This window comes from Tachyglossus aculeatus, chromosome 26 (genome assembly GCF_015852505.1).
Source record: "Tachyglossus aculeatus isolate mTacAcu1 chromosome 26, mTacAcu1.pri, whole genome shotgun sequence".
Classification (NCBI taxonomy): domain Eukaryota; kingdom Metazoa; phylum Chordata; class Mammalia; order Monotremata; family Tachyglossidae; genus Tachyglossus; species Tachyglossus aculeatus.
This window is the reverse complement of record NC_052091.1, coordinates 3,881,534-3,896,366: the sequence shown is the minus strand read 5'-3', so window position 1 is coordinate 3,896,366 and position 14,833 is coordinate 3,881,534. Positions and strand designations below refer to the sequence as shown.

The following is a 14,833-nucleotide window of genomic DNA, read 5'->3' as shown; positions in this document are numbered from 1 at the left end:
TTTACTTGTACGTATCTATTCTATTTATTTTATTTTGTTAGTATGTCTGGTTTTGTTCTCTGCCTCCCCCTTCTAGACTGTGAGCCCACTGTTGGGTAGGGACTGTCTCTATATGTTGCCAACTTGGACTTCCCAAGCGCTTAGTACAGTGCTCTGCACACAGTAAGCGCTCAGTAAATACGATTGATTGATTGATTAATCATCATCATCAATCGTATTTATTGAGCGCTTATTAGTATTGTTAGTGTCTGGGGCTCCGCCCCCCGCTGACTGACTTCGAAAGCGACCAATAGGAAGCGAGGCCCCGCCCCCGCTGACTGAATTCGAAAGCGACCAATAGGAAGAGAGAAACCCCCCCTCCCCCGCTGACTGGCTTTGAAAGTGACCAATAGGAAACGAGACCCCTGCCGCCCCCCCCCCCCCAAATCTCCCCGCTTTTGAAGGCTCTCATCCTCTACCGGGCGGGAAATATGTGTGAGGTAAAATGGGCCTGTAATTATTATTATTATTATTATTATTATTATTATTAATAAATAAATAAATAAATATTCTATAATAATAATAATAATAATAGTATCTGTTAAGCTCTTACTATGTGCAAAGCACTGTTTTAAGCGCTGGGGGGATACAAGGTGATCAGGTTGTCCCATGTGGGGCTCACAGTCTTTATTCCCATTTTACAGATGAGGGAACTGAGGCACAGAGAAGTGGCAGAGCTGGGATTTGAACCCATGACCACTGACTCCCCAGACCTGCACTTTTTCCACTGAGCCACACTGCCTTTCTTTATCCCCTAGTTAATAATAATGATGATGATGATGCCATTTAATAATAATAATGGCATTTATAATAATGGCATTTATAGAGAAGCAGCGTGGCTCAGTGGAAAGAGCCCGGGCTTTGGAGTCAGAGGTCATGGGTTCGAATCCCGACTCCGCCAGTTGTCAGCTGTGTGACTTCGGGCAAGTCACTTCACTTCTCTGGGCCTCAGTTCCCTCATCTGTAAAATGGGGATTAAGACTGTGAGCCCCCCGTGGGACAACCTGATCACCTTGTAACCTCCCCAGCGCTTAGAACCGTGCTTTGCACATAGTAAGCTGCTTAATAATGCCATCATTATTATTATTATTAGTAAGCACTTACTATGTGCAAAGCACGGTTTCTAAGCGCTGGGGAGGTTACAAGGTGATCAGGGTTGTCCCACGGGGGCTTCTACAGTCTTAATCCTCATTTTACAGATGAGGGGAACTGAGGCCCAGACAAGTGAAGTGACTTGCCCAAAGTCACACAGCTGACAAGTGGCAGAGGCGGGATTTGAACCCATGACCTCTGACTCCAAAGCCCGTGCTCCTTCCACTGAACCACCTGCTTCTCTAATTTATTAAGTGCTTACTACGTACAAAGCACTGTTCGAAGCGCTGGGGGAGATTACAAGGTGATCAATCCATCAATCGTATTTATATATATGATATATATTAATATTTATTTATATATTTATATTCATTTATATTTATCATATATTTATATATATATGATCAGGTTCATTCATCAGGGTGAAGTGACTTGCCCGAAGGTCACCCAGCTGACAATTGGATTTGAACCCATGACCTCTGACTCCAAAGCCCGGGCCTCTTCCCATTGAGCCATGCTGCTTCGCATGAATGAATGTACTGAGGAGAGGGAATGAATGAATAAATGAGGGGAGGGAATTAATGAATGAATGAGGGGATGAGTGAGTTAGCTCATCTGTAAAATGGGGGACTGACTGAGAGCCCCCCGTGGGACAACTTGAAACCCCTTGTAACCTCCCCAGCGCTTACAACAGTGATTTGCATATAGTAAACTTTTAATAAAAGCCATTATTATTATTAGCTATAATTTTATTTATTTGTACTTGCTTGTTTCCCCCTTCTAGAACGTGAGATCGTTTTGAGCAGGGAATGTCATTGTTTATTGTGTATTGGTGTTTCGCAAGCGCCTTAGTAAGAGTAGCTGCTTGCACACGAGCAGCACTCTTCATAAAAATATACGATTGAACGAATTGAAGTGAATTTAGGTCGAATATGGGCCACGGCTCCTTGTAAAGCCCGCCGACGCCGTGCGGCAGTCAGGAGGACATCTGTTCGGCCCGCCCTCGCCCCTCCGCCGACGAGCCTCCCCGTAATGAGCGTGCGTAGTGGGAGGAGCGACGCTGTCTTTCTCCAGCCCCGCCCTGATACCCGAGTCGGCGCCTGCGCAGTCGGAGAATCGGAGTGGTCTCCCCCCCACCTTCCGGCTTCGGCGCGTGCGCAGTGGGAGGAGCGGAGCGGTCTTTCTCCCCCACCCGCCCATCCGGTGTCGGCGCGTGCGCAGTGGGAGAAACGCAGCCGTCTCCCGCCCCTCGCCCGAGTCGGCGCGTGCGCAGTGAGATATAGCTGAGCGGTCTTTTCTCCCCCTCGCCCCCCGCCCATCCGGTGTCGGCGCGTGCGCAGTGGGAGGAGCGGTGGTCTTTCTCCCCCCCTCCGCCCATCCGGTGCCGGCGCGTGCGCCAGTGTGTGAGGAGCGCAGCCGTCTCCCGCCCTGCGCCCCCCAGTCGGCGCGTGCGCAGTAAAAGGAGCGCAGCAGTCTCCGCTCCGCGCCCCCGTCTCGGCGCGTGCGCAGTGAGAGGAGGGGAGCGGTCTTTCTCCCGCCCCTCCGCCCTTCCGGTGTCGGCGCGTGCGCAGTGTGCGGAGCGCAGCCGTCCCAGCCCTGCGCCCCCCAGTCGGCGCGTGCGCAGTAAAAGGAGCGCAGCCGTCTCCCGCTCCGCGCCCCCGACTCGGCGCGTGCGCAGTGAGAGGAGGGGCGCGGTCTTTCTCCCGCCCCTCCGCCCATCCGGTGTCGGCGCGTGCGCAGTGTGAGGAGCGGGAGCGGTCTTTCTCGCCCTCCCCCCGCCCATCCGGTGTCGGCGCGTGCGCAGTGTGCGGAGCGCAGCCGTCTGTGTCCCGCCCCGCCCTCGCCCTTCGGCAGTCGGGCCGTGCGGTCGGAGCGGCGCGCGAGGCTCGGCCCGGTGCCGGTTCCGGTTCCGGTTCGGCGGAGCGGGGGGGGATATGACGGCGCGGCCGCGCGGAGCGGGAGCGCGCCCGTCCCCCTGAGTGCGCGCGCGCGACCCAGCCCGGCCCAGGACCGCCGCCGGTAAGGAGAACCGGGCACCGGATTCGGGAAGGGGAAACGTGACGGAATAATAACCGTGGTAGCTCGTAGGCTTGGGGAAAGTCGCTTCAGTCAGTCAGTCGTATGTATTGAGCGCTTACTACGTGCCGAGCACTGTACTAAGCGCTTGGGAAGTCCAAGTTGGCAACGTATAGAGACGGTCCCTACCCAACAGCGGGCTCGTTCATTCATTTACTTATTCATTCAGTCGTCATCATCATCAATCGTCTTTATTAAGCGCTTACTATGTGCAGAGCACTGTACTGAGCGCTTGGGAAGTACAGATTGGCAACATCTAGAGACGGTCCCTACCAACAGCGGGCTCACAGCCTAAAAGGGGGGGGGGGGAGAACAGAGAACAAAACCAAACATACTAACAAAATAAAATAGGAATAGCTAGTGTAGCAAATAAATAATAGAGTAAAAGAAAATGTACAAACAGTCGTACTGAGCGCGCAATGTGTGCAGAGAGCAACTGTATTTAAGCGCTTGGGAAGTCCAAGTTGGCAACGTATAGAGACAGTCCCTACCCGACAGCAGGCTCTTTCATTCATTTATTCATTCATTCATTCATTCAATCGTATTTATTGAGCGCTTACTGCGTTGCCGAGCACTGGACTAAGCGCTTGGGAAAGTCCAAGTCGGCAACATAGAGAGACGGTCCCTACCCAACGGCGGGCTCGTTCATTCATTTATTTATTCATTCATTCATTCAATCGTATTTATTGAGCGCTTACTGCGTGCAGAGCGCTGGACTAAGCGCTTGGGAAGTCCAAGTTGGCAACATCTAGAGACGGGCCCTACCTAACAACGGGCTCGTTCATTCATTTATTTATTCATTCATTCATTCAGTCGTTTTTATTGAGCGCTTACTGTGTGCAGAGCACTGTACTAGCGCTTGGGAAGTCCAAGTTGGCAACATATAGAGACGGTCCCTGCCCAACAGCGGGCTCGTTCATTCATTTACTCATTCATTCATTCATTCAATCATTTATTGAGCGCTTACGGCGTGCAGAGCACTGGACTAAGCGCTTGGGAAGTCCAAGTTGGCAACATCTAGAGACGGGCCCTACCTAACAACGGGCTCGTTCATTCATTTATTTATTCATTCATTCATTCAGTCGTTTTTATTGAGCGCTTACTAAGTGCAGAGCACTGTACTAAGCGCTTGGGAAGTCCAAGTTGGCAACATATAGAGACGGTCCCTACCCAACAACGGGCTCCTTCATTCATTTATTCATTCATTCAACCGTATTTATTGAGCGCTTACTGTGTGCAGAGCACCGGACTAAGCGCTTGGGAAGTACAAGTCGGCAACATAGAGAGACGGTCCCTAGTAAGCGCTTAACAAATACCATTATTATTATTACTATTACCCAACAGCGGGCTCGTTCGTTCATTCATTCATTTAATCGTATTTATTGAGCGCTTATTGCATGCCGAACACTGTATTAAGCGCTTGGGAAGTCCAAGTTGGCAACATATGAGACAGTCCCTACCCAACAGTGGGCTCACAGTCTAAAAGGGGGAGACAGAGAACAAAACCAAACATACTAACAAAATAAAATAGAATAGATATGTACAAATGAATTAAGTAAATAAATAGAGTAAAAAAATATGTACAAACACAGTCGTATTGAGCGCGCAATGTGTGCAGAGAGCACTGTATTAAGCGCTTGGGAAGTCCAAGTTGGCAACGTATAGAGACAGTCCCTACCCGACAGCAGGCTCGTTCATTCATTTATTCATTCATTCATTCATTCAATCGTATTTATTGAGCGCTTACTGCGTGCCGAGCACTGTACTAAGCGCTTGGGAAGTCCAAGTCGGCAACATAGAGAGACAGTCCCCACCCAACAGCGGGCTCGTTCATTCATTCAGTCGTATTTATTGAGCGCTTTCTGCGTGCAGAGCACTGTACTAAGCGCTTGGGAAGTCCAAGTCGGCAACATAGAGAGACGGTCCCTACCCAACGGCGGGCTCGTTCATTCATTTATTTACTCATTCATTCATTCAATCGTATTTATTGAGCGCTCAATGTGTGCCGAGCACTGTACTAAGCGCTTGGGAAGTCCAAGTCGGCCACATCTAGAGACGGTCCCTACCCAACAGCGTGCTCGTTCATTCATTTACTCATTCATTCATTCATTCAATCGTATTTATTGAGCGCTTACTGCGTGCAGAGCACTGGACTAAGCGCTTGGGAAGTCCAAGTTGGCAACATACTAGAGGACGGGCCCCTACCCTAACAGCGGGCTCGTTCATTCATTTATTCATTCATTCATTCGTATTTATTGAGCGCTCACTGTGTGCAGAGCACTGGACTAAGCGCTTGGGAAGTCCAAGTTGGCAACATATAGAGACGGTCCCTACCCAACAGCGGGCTCGTTCATTCATTTACTCATTCATTCAATCGTATTTATTGAGCGCTTACTGCGTGCAGAGCACTGGACTAAGCGCTTGGGAAGTCCAAGTTGGCAACGTATAGAGACGGTCCCTACCCAACACGTGGGCCTCGCTTCATTCATTCATTCATTCAATCGTATTTTATTGGAGCGCTTACTGTTTGCCGAGCACTGGACTAAGCGCTTGGGAAGTCCAAGTCGGCAACGTATAGAGACGTTCCCTACCCAACAACGGGCTCCTTCATTCATTCAATTGTATTTATATTGAGCGCTTACTGTGTGCAGAGCATGGACTTAAGCGCTTGGGAAGTACAGAGTCGGCAACATAGACGGTCCCTAGTAAGCGCTTAACAAATACCATCATTATTACTATTATTATTATTATATTATTATTACTAGTATTATTATTATTTATATTATTACTATTATTAGTTACCCAACAGCGGCTCGTTCGTTCAGTTCAGTTCATTCATTTAATCGTGTTTGAGCACTTACTGTGTGCAGAGCACTGGACTATAGCGCTTGGGGAAGTCCAAGTTGGCAACATATAGAGAGGGTCCCTACCCAACAACGGGCTCGTTCATTCATTCATTCATCAGTTTATTCATTCAGTCGTCTTTATTGTGCGCTTACTGTTTGCCGAGCACTGTATCTAAGCGCTTGGGAGAGTACTAGGTCGGCAAGGTATAGAGACGGGGCCCCAACCGACAAACCGGGCTCGTTCATTTATTTATTCATTCATTCATTCAATCGTATTTATTGAGGCGCTTCCTGCGGTGCCGAGCACTGTACTAAGCGCTTGGGAAGTACAAGTTGCAACGTATAGATAGAGACGGTCCCTACCCAACAGCGGGCTTGTTTCATGGTCATTCATTCAATCAATCGTATTATATGAGCCCTTACTGGGTGCCGAGCTCTGTACTAAAGCGCTTGGGAAGGTCCAAGTTGGCAACGTATAGAGACAGGCCCTACCCAACAGCGGGCTCACAGGCTAGAATTCATTCAGTCATTCACTCATTCATTCAACGCCAGACTGAACCCCCTCCTCCCCCTCCCCCCGCCTTACCTCCTTCCCCTCCCCACAGCACCTGTATATATGTATTTATGTTCGTACAGAGTTTATTACTCTATTTTACTTGAACATATTTATTCTATTTATTTTATTTTGTTAATGTGTTTTGTTTCCTTGTCTGTCTCCCCCTTCTAGACTGTGAGCCCGCTGTTGGGGTAGGGACCGTCTCTATCTGTTGCCAATTTGTACCTCCCAAGCGCTTAGTCCAGTGCTCTGCACACAGTAAGCGCTCAATAAATACGATTGATTGAATGAATGAATTCAACCCCTCTCCTTCCTCTCCCCCTCCTTCCCCTCCCCACAGCACCTGTATATATGGTTGTACAGATTTATTACTCTATTTTACTTGTACCTATGTACTATTCTATTTCTTTTATCTTGTTAATATGTTTTGTTTTGTTCTCTGTCTCCCCCTTCTAGACTGTGAGCCCGCTGTTGGGTAGGGACTGTCTCTCTGTGTTGCCAACTTTTCCTTCCCAGGCGCTTAGTCCAGTGCTCTGCACACAGTAAGCGCTCAATAAATACGATTGAATGAATGAATTGATTGAGAAGCAGCGCGGCTCGGTGGAAAGAGCCCGGGCTTTGGAGTCAGAAGTCGTGGGTTCAAGTCCCGGCTCCGCCAATTGTGAGCTGTGTGACTTTGGGCAAGTCACTTCACTTCTCTGTGCCTTACTTCCCTCAACTGTAAAATGGGGATGAAGACTGTGAGCCCCCCCGTGGGACAACCTGATCACCTTGTATCCCCCCCAGCGCTTAGAACAGTGCTTTGCACATAGTAAGCGCTTAACAAATACCATCATTATTATTGTTATTAACTGTGTGCAGTGCACTGTAATGATTGAATGAATGATTTTATTGAGTGCTTATTGTGTGCAGTGCACTGTAGCGATTGAATGAATGAGTTTGTTGAGCACTTACTGTGTGCAGAGCACTGTACTAAGCGCTTGGGAAGTCCAAGTCGGCCACATAACGAGACGGGCCCTACCCAACAGTGGGCTCACAGTCTAGAAGGGGGAGACAGACGACAAAACATATTAACAAAAGAAAATAAACTTCACTACTCTGGGCCCCAGTTCCCTCATCTGGAAAACGGGGATGAAGACCGGGGGACCACTTGATCACCTTGTATCCCCCCAGCGCTTAGAACAGTGCTTGGCACATAGTAAGCGCATAATAAATGCTATTATTATTATTATTAGGTGCTCACTATGTGCCAAAAGTTGTTCCAAGCTGGCCGAGGCTCCCGTTTTGTTCTCCGTCTCCCCCTTCTAGACTGCGAGCCCGCTGTTGGGTCGGGACCGTCTCTATGTGTTGCCAACTTGGACTTCCCAAGCGCTTAGTCCAGTGCTCCGCACACAGTAAGCGCTCAATAAATACGATTGAATGAAGGAATGAGGCACAGTAAGCGCTCAATAAATACGATTGAATGAAGGAATGAGGCGGCTTTCCGGAAGCGCACTTTCTGCGGTGGGGGAAGGGAAAGGGAAGCGAGGCCCCGGCCCTGCGTTTTCTGGTTGTTTTTTTTTTCCCCCTCCCTTAGTATTTATTTTTAAAAAGCGTCCTAAATTGGCTTTGTAGGCCTGCGGTCCCTTCCTCAAGTCCCTCGGGCTTCTTGGAGAACTTCCCCTTCCCTGCCCCCTCCCCGGCCCCACCTGTTCTCCCGGTTTCTGAACCGGGGTGCCCCCACCCCTTTTCCTCCTCCTCCTTCATTCATTTATTCATTCAGTCGTATTTATTGAGCGCTTACTGTGTGCAGAGCACTGGACTAAGCGCTTGGGAAGTCCAAGTTGGCAACATAGAGAGACGGTCCCTACCCAACAGCGGGCTCACAGGCTAGAAGACTAGACTAGTCCTCCTCCCCACCTCCTCGCCAACCGTCTCCGAATCAATCAATCAATCGTATTTATTGAGCGCTTACGGGGTGCAGAGCACTGGACTAAGCGCTTGGGAAGTCCAAGTTGGCAACATATAGAGACGGTCCTTACCCAACAGTGGGCTCACAGTCTAGAAGGGGGAGACAGAGAACAAAAAACATATTAACAAAATAAAGTAAATAGAATAGATATGTACAAGTAAAATAAATAGAGTAATAAATACATACTAACATATATACAGGTGCCGTGGGGAAGGGAAGGAGGTAAGGTGGGGGGGATGGAGAGGGGAAGGAGGGGGAGAGGAAAGAGGGGGCCGGCGACCTCAAGTCTGGGCTCTCGGGTCACTGGGCGGCCCCTAAATAATAATAATCATCATAATGACGGGTATTAAGCGGCTTACTATGTGCCAAGCACCGTTCTAAGCGCTGGGGGGATACAAGGTGATCAGGTTGGCCCACGGGGGGCTCAAGGTCCTTCATCCCCATTTTACAGTTGAGGCACAGAGAAGTGAAGTGACTTGCCCAAAGTCACCCCAGACCGATTCATTCATTCATTCAATCGTATTTATTGAGCGCTTACTGTGTGCAGAGCACTGGACTGAGCGCTTGGGAAGTCCAAGTTGGCAACATATAGAGACGATCCCTACCCAACAGTGGGCTCACAGGCTAGAAAACTAGACTAGTCCTCCTCCCCACCCCCTCACCAACCGTCACCGAATGGGCCCTCGACCTCAATTCTGGGCTCTCGGGTCTGTGGGCAGCCCCTAAATAATAATAATCGGGTCGGTGGGCGGCCCCTAAATAATAATAATCATCATAATGATGGTATTTGTTAAGCGCTTACTATGTGCCAAGCCCTGTTCTAAGCGCTGGGGGGGGATACAAGGTGATCAGGTTGTCCCACGGGGGGCTCACGGTCTTCATCCCCATTTTACAGTTGAGGCACAGAGAAGTGAAGTGACTTGCCCAAAGTCACCCAGCCGATCATTCATTCAATCGTATTTATTGAACGCTTACTGTGTGCAGTGCACTGTAACGGTTGGATGAATGAACGAATTTACTGAGCGCTTACTGTGTGCAGAGCACTGGACTAAGCGCTTGGGAAGTACAAGTTGGCAACATAGAGAGACGGTCCCTACCCAACAGCGGGCTCACAGTCTAGAAGGGGGTGACAGAGAACAAAACAAAACATATTAACAAAATAAAATAAAGAGAATAGATATGTACAAGTAAAATAAATAAATAGAGCCCCCACGGGGGACGGGGGGGGGGATCATAGTCTTCATCCCCATTTTCCAGATGAGGGAACTGAGGCACAGAGAGAACAGTCTAGAAGGGGGAGACGGAAAACAGAACATATTAACAAAATAAAATAAGTAGAAAAACATGGAGCGCTTCACGAATTTGCGTGTCATAAGTGGCGGAGCCGGGATTAGAACCCATGACCCCCGACGCAGAGAAGTGAAGTGAGTTGCCCAAAGTCACACAGCCGATAAGTGGCGGAGCCGGGATTAGAACCCATGACCTCGGACTCCCAAGCCCGGGCTCTTTCCACTGAGCCACGCTGCTTCTCCGATGATGGGTAGGGGGGAGGCAGGGGGCAAGGAGGGGCTTTGGTGACAAAGGGGAAGGGTCCCTCTCTGGCCCGAGGGGTGTTCAGTCCATTCCTAAGGGGCCTGTGTGGCTTGGGAAGGGGCGGCCTGGGGTTTAAATGGGAGGGTCTACGTGTTTTGTTTTGTTGTCCGTCTCCCCCTTCTAGACTGTGAGCCCGCTGTTGGGTAGGGACCGTCTCTATATGTTGCCAATTTGGACGTCCCAAGCGCTTAGTACAGTGCTCTGCACACAGTAAGCGCTCAGTAAATACGATTGAATGAATGAATGAATGAATGAGGGTGTGAGTGTGTCCCCCTCCCCGAAAGAGCTACGGGCCTCCGGCTGGTAGGGGAGGATAGACGTGTTGATGGGTCCAGAAATATAATAATAATCGTGGCATTTACTAAGTGCAAAGCACTGTTCTAAGCGCTGGGGAGGTTACAAGGTGATCAGGTTGGCCCAATCAACCAGTCAATCGTATTTATTGAGCGCTTACTGTGTGCAGAGCACTGTACTAAGCGCTTGGGAAGTCCAAGTTGGCAACATATAGAGACGGTCCCTACCCAACAATGGGCTCACAGTCTAGAAGGGGGAGACAAAGAACAAAACAAAACATATTAACAAAATAAAATAAATAGATTAGATATGTGCAAGTAAAATAAATAGAGCCCCCACGGTGGGGGGGGGGGGGGGGTCACAGTCTTCATCCCCATTTTCCAGATGAGGGAACTGAGGCACAGAGAAGTGACTCGCCCCAAGTCACACGGCTGACAAGTGGCGGAGTCGGGATTTGAACCCATGACTTCTGACTGCAGAGGCCGGGCTCTTTCCCACTGGGCCACGCTGCTTCGGGGGCCGCCAGAAGTGGGGGACCGCAGAGCAAGGTGGCTCTGATTTGGATGTGTGTCCCCCCCGCCCCGTTGGGTCAAGTGGCTCCCATTGAGGGGGCGTCTTGTAGGGGGAAGTGACCCAGATTCTGCTCCCGTAGGGTGGTGTGGATTTCCTGGGGGGAGGTGGCTCCGATTGGGACCTGCTCCTGTAGGATGAAGTGGCCCCAATTTAGGGGGCCTCCCGAGAGGAGGGAAGTGGCCCAGATTTGGCCACGCCTCTGTTGGGTGAAGCGGTTCCGATTTAGGGGGTGACCTGGGGAGGGAAGGCTCTGCCAACGTAGGGTGAAGCGACCCCGATTTGGGGGGCGTCCTGAGATGGGGGACGTGGCCCAGATTTGGACTCACCCCTGTAGGGTGAAGAGGTGCCGATTTAGGGGGGTGATGTGGGGACGGAAGGCTCTGATTAGGCCCTGCCAACGTAGGGTGAAGCAACCCCGATTTAGGGGGTGCCCCGAGAGGGGGGAAGTGGCCCAGATTTGGCCACGCCTCTGTAGGGTGAAGTGGTTCCGATTTAGGGGGTGACCTGGGGAGGGAAGGCTCTGCCAACGTAGGGTGAAGCGACCCCGATTTAGGGGGCATCCCGAGATGGGGGACGTGGCCCAGATTTGGACTCACCCCTGTAGGGTGAAGAGGCCCCGATTTAGGGGGTGACCTGGGGGTGGAAGGTTCTGATTAGGCCCCTGCCAACATAGGGTGAAGCGACCCCGATTTAGGGGGTGCCCCGAGAGGGGGGAAGTGGCCCAGATTTGGACACGGCTCCGTAGGGTGAAGCGGTTCCGATTTAGGGGGTGACCTGGGGAGGGAAGGCTCTGCCAACGTAGGGTGAAGCGACCCCGATTTAGGGGGCGTCCCGAGAGGGGCTACGTGGCTCAGATTTGAACCCACCCCTTTAGGGTGAAGAGGTCCCGATTTAAGGGGTGACGTGGGGACGGAAGGCTGTGATTAGGCCCTGCCAACATAGGGTGAAGCGACCCCAATTTAGGGGGTGTCCCAAGAGGGGGGAAGTGGCCCAGATTTGGACACGGCTCCGTAGGGTGAAGTGGTTCCGATTTAGGGGGTGACCTTGGGAGGGAAGGCTCTGCCAGCGTAGGGTGAAGTGACTACGATTGATTGATACAATTGGTTGATTGATTAGGCCCTGCCAATGTAGGGTGAAGTGACCCCGATTTAGGGGGCGTCCCGAGACGGGGGGGAAGCGGCCCAGATTTGGACCCACCCCTTTAGGGTGAAGAAGTCCCGATTTAGGGGGTGACGTGGGGACGGAAGGCTCTGATTAGGCCCTGCCAACGTAGGGTGAAGAGACCCCAATTTAGGGGGCGTCCCGAGAGGGGGGAAGTGGCCCAGATTTGGACCCACCCTTGTAGGGCGAAGAGGTCCCGATTTAGGGGGTGACCTGGGGAGGTGAAGCTCCGGTTTGGACCCACCGAGGTAGGGTGAGGTGACCCCGATTTAGGGGGTGTTCTGGGAGGGGGAACTGGCCCCGTTTTAGGGGGTGTCCTGGGAGCGGGGGGACCTGTAGGAGAACGCGGCTCCGATTTCGGGGGCGGTTGGGAGTTGCGGGCCTGATGGGGACCTGCCCCCGTAGGGTGGATGAGTTGGGACACAGGGGTGCCCCAGGGGGAGGGGAGACGGACGCGCCCGAGCCCTGACCGGCCTCCCCTCCCACCAGCCCCGTGCATGGCTGGGGCCTGCCCACCCCGCCGGCCGCCATGGGGAAGATGCTGTCCAAGATCTTCGGCAACAAGGAGATGCGCATCCTGATGCTGGGCCTGGACGCGGCCGGCAAGACCACCATCCTGTACAAGCTGAAGCTGGGCCAGTCGGTCACCACCATCCCCACCGTGGGCTTCAACGTGGAGACGGTCACCTACAAGAACGTCAAGTTCAACGTGTGGGACGTGGGGGGCCAGGACAAGATCCGCCCGCTGTGGCGGCACTACTACACGGGCACGCAGGGCCTGGTGTTCGTGGTGGACTGCGCCGACCGCGGACCCGCGTGGACGAGGCCCGCCAGGAGCTGCACCGCATCATCAACGACCGGGAGATGCGGGACGCCATCGTCCTGGTCTTCGCCAACAAACAGGACCTGCCGGACGCCATGAAGCCCCACGAGGTCCAGGAGAAGCTGGGCCTCACCCGGGTCCGGGATCGGAACTGGTACGTCCAGCCGTCGTGTGCCACCACCGGCGAGGGGCTCTGTGAGGGGCTCATGTGGCTCACGTCCAACTACAAGTCCTAAGGGCCCCCCGGGCGCCGGAGGAGGGGGGTCCCTCCCCGCCTCCGTCCCTGTCCGGCTCGCTCCCCGCCCGATACGATTTTTGTCCCTTCCCCTCGATCCTCCCTTCCCCCCAGATCTGACCCCTCCGCTCCCCGCCCTCGGAAAGGACCTCTGGCCCCGTCCGTCTCCTCCCCGGAGGGACTCTGGCCTCCACGCGCCGGCCCTCGCCTCCTCTGCCCAAGAAACTCTTGAAATTGGTCATGTCCCGGCGAGGTTTCTGCCATGTGGGCTGAAGCAAGGAGGCGGAGGAGGGGCTTTTTGGGGGGGGATCTCCACGCTGGTGGAGGGGGAATCCACCCGACGCCCTTAATTTTTAGGTCACCGGCTCCCTTCCCCGTCTGCCTCTGGCACAGTTTGGGGGCAGGCGGCCTTTCCACTTTTTAGGAGCACCCTGGGGGCGCGGGAGCCTTTCCGAGCTTGTCGTTTAGCGACCCGGGGGTCTCTTTTCGGGGCCCACTCCCCCCACCCACTGTGGGCCAGGCCCTCACATTGTCCCGTGCCCTCTCGGTAGCAATAAATGGGTCTGGGCCCCTCCGCTCAAGAAGCGACTTTGCGGGGGGTCGCGGGGAGGAGGCTGTGGCTGATGAAATTCCCAGACCCCTTCGGGGTGGGGCTCTGGGGGCATCCCCGATTTCTCAGGGCCCCCTTTCCAATGCAGCTGCTCCTTCTCCCCCCTCCTCTTCCCCTTTCCAGGGCACTGGAGGCCCGGAAGGCGGGGCCGGAGGGAGGGGGGTGTTGTGGCTGCTGGAGGCAGGGGCTGTAGTGGCCTCCTCCTCCTCCTTCTGAGGCTTCTCAGAAAGAATGAGTCACGGAGCCCTGTGCCGTCTCCTCCTTCCCCCTCCCCTAGCCTCAGGCGCCCCGAGTCCTGGGAATTGGGGGGGTGGGGGTGTCCCCTGGTCCTCTGCCCCACACCTGGTGCCTTTTAAAGAGCCATTTTTTCTGGGAAGACAAGGTACTGGGGGGCTGGTGTGCCGGGGCTGGGTGGGCATCTGATTATGCAATGTACTGTAGCCGGCCCCCATCGTACCCCAGCTCGCCCCTTTCCTGCAGGGCTGGGGTCCTCTCCCCCGCCCCCCCCGTCCCCCCGGGTGACTTGACGGGGGAGGGCCGTATGATTTCTAACTCATGGAATTTTGTTTCTCTTCCAAAAAAAAAAAAAAAAAAAAAGTATTGTTATTTTGGGTTTATTCTCCTTTCCAATCTTTACGCAAATGAAATGCTTTTTAAAAACCTCTCCCGATCAAGCCTCTGCCTCCGTCTCTCCGGAACTGGGCCTCGTGACCGTCGCGTCCCCCACCCCGGTCGGCCTCCCGAGCCGGGAGGGGTCCGGGAAGGGAGGTGGGGGAAGGGGGCCTAGCCTCCCAGATTAGGGGGTCACCCCTTGGCCCTCGTTCTTCCCTTCCTCTGGAAAAGCAGGATGGGTGCTTGGGGAGAGCGGTGGCGGCGGGGGCCGTGTCGACCCGCCTCCCCGAAGCCCTCCTTCCCTTCCCGTGGGAATGGCGGTGAGTTCCCAGCCGAACCGTCCCGGTTGGGTCCCTCTGAGAGGCGGGGGTG

General features: G+C 53.1%; 1 protein-coding gene across 1 annotated transcript; it reads left to right on the top strand.

Moving 5' to 3' along the window:
* Nucleotides 1–3,051: 3,051 nt before the first annotated feature.
* Nucleotides 3,052–14,513, top strand: LOC119945843 (ADP-ribosylation factor 6-like). Its single transcript, XM_038767043.1, is given in 3 exon segments — nucleotides 3,052–3,150; nucleotides 12,671–12,986; nucleotides 12,989–14,513. Coding segments are annotated over 2 exon segments (528 nt in total). The 5' UTR covers nucleotides 3,052–3,150; nucleotides 12,671–12,710; the 3' UTR covers nucleotides 13,241–14,513.
* The last annotated feature ends 320 nt before the right edge of the window (nucleotides 14,514–14,833 follow it).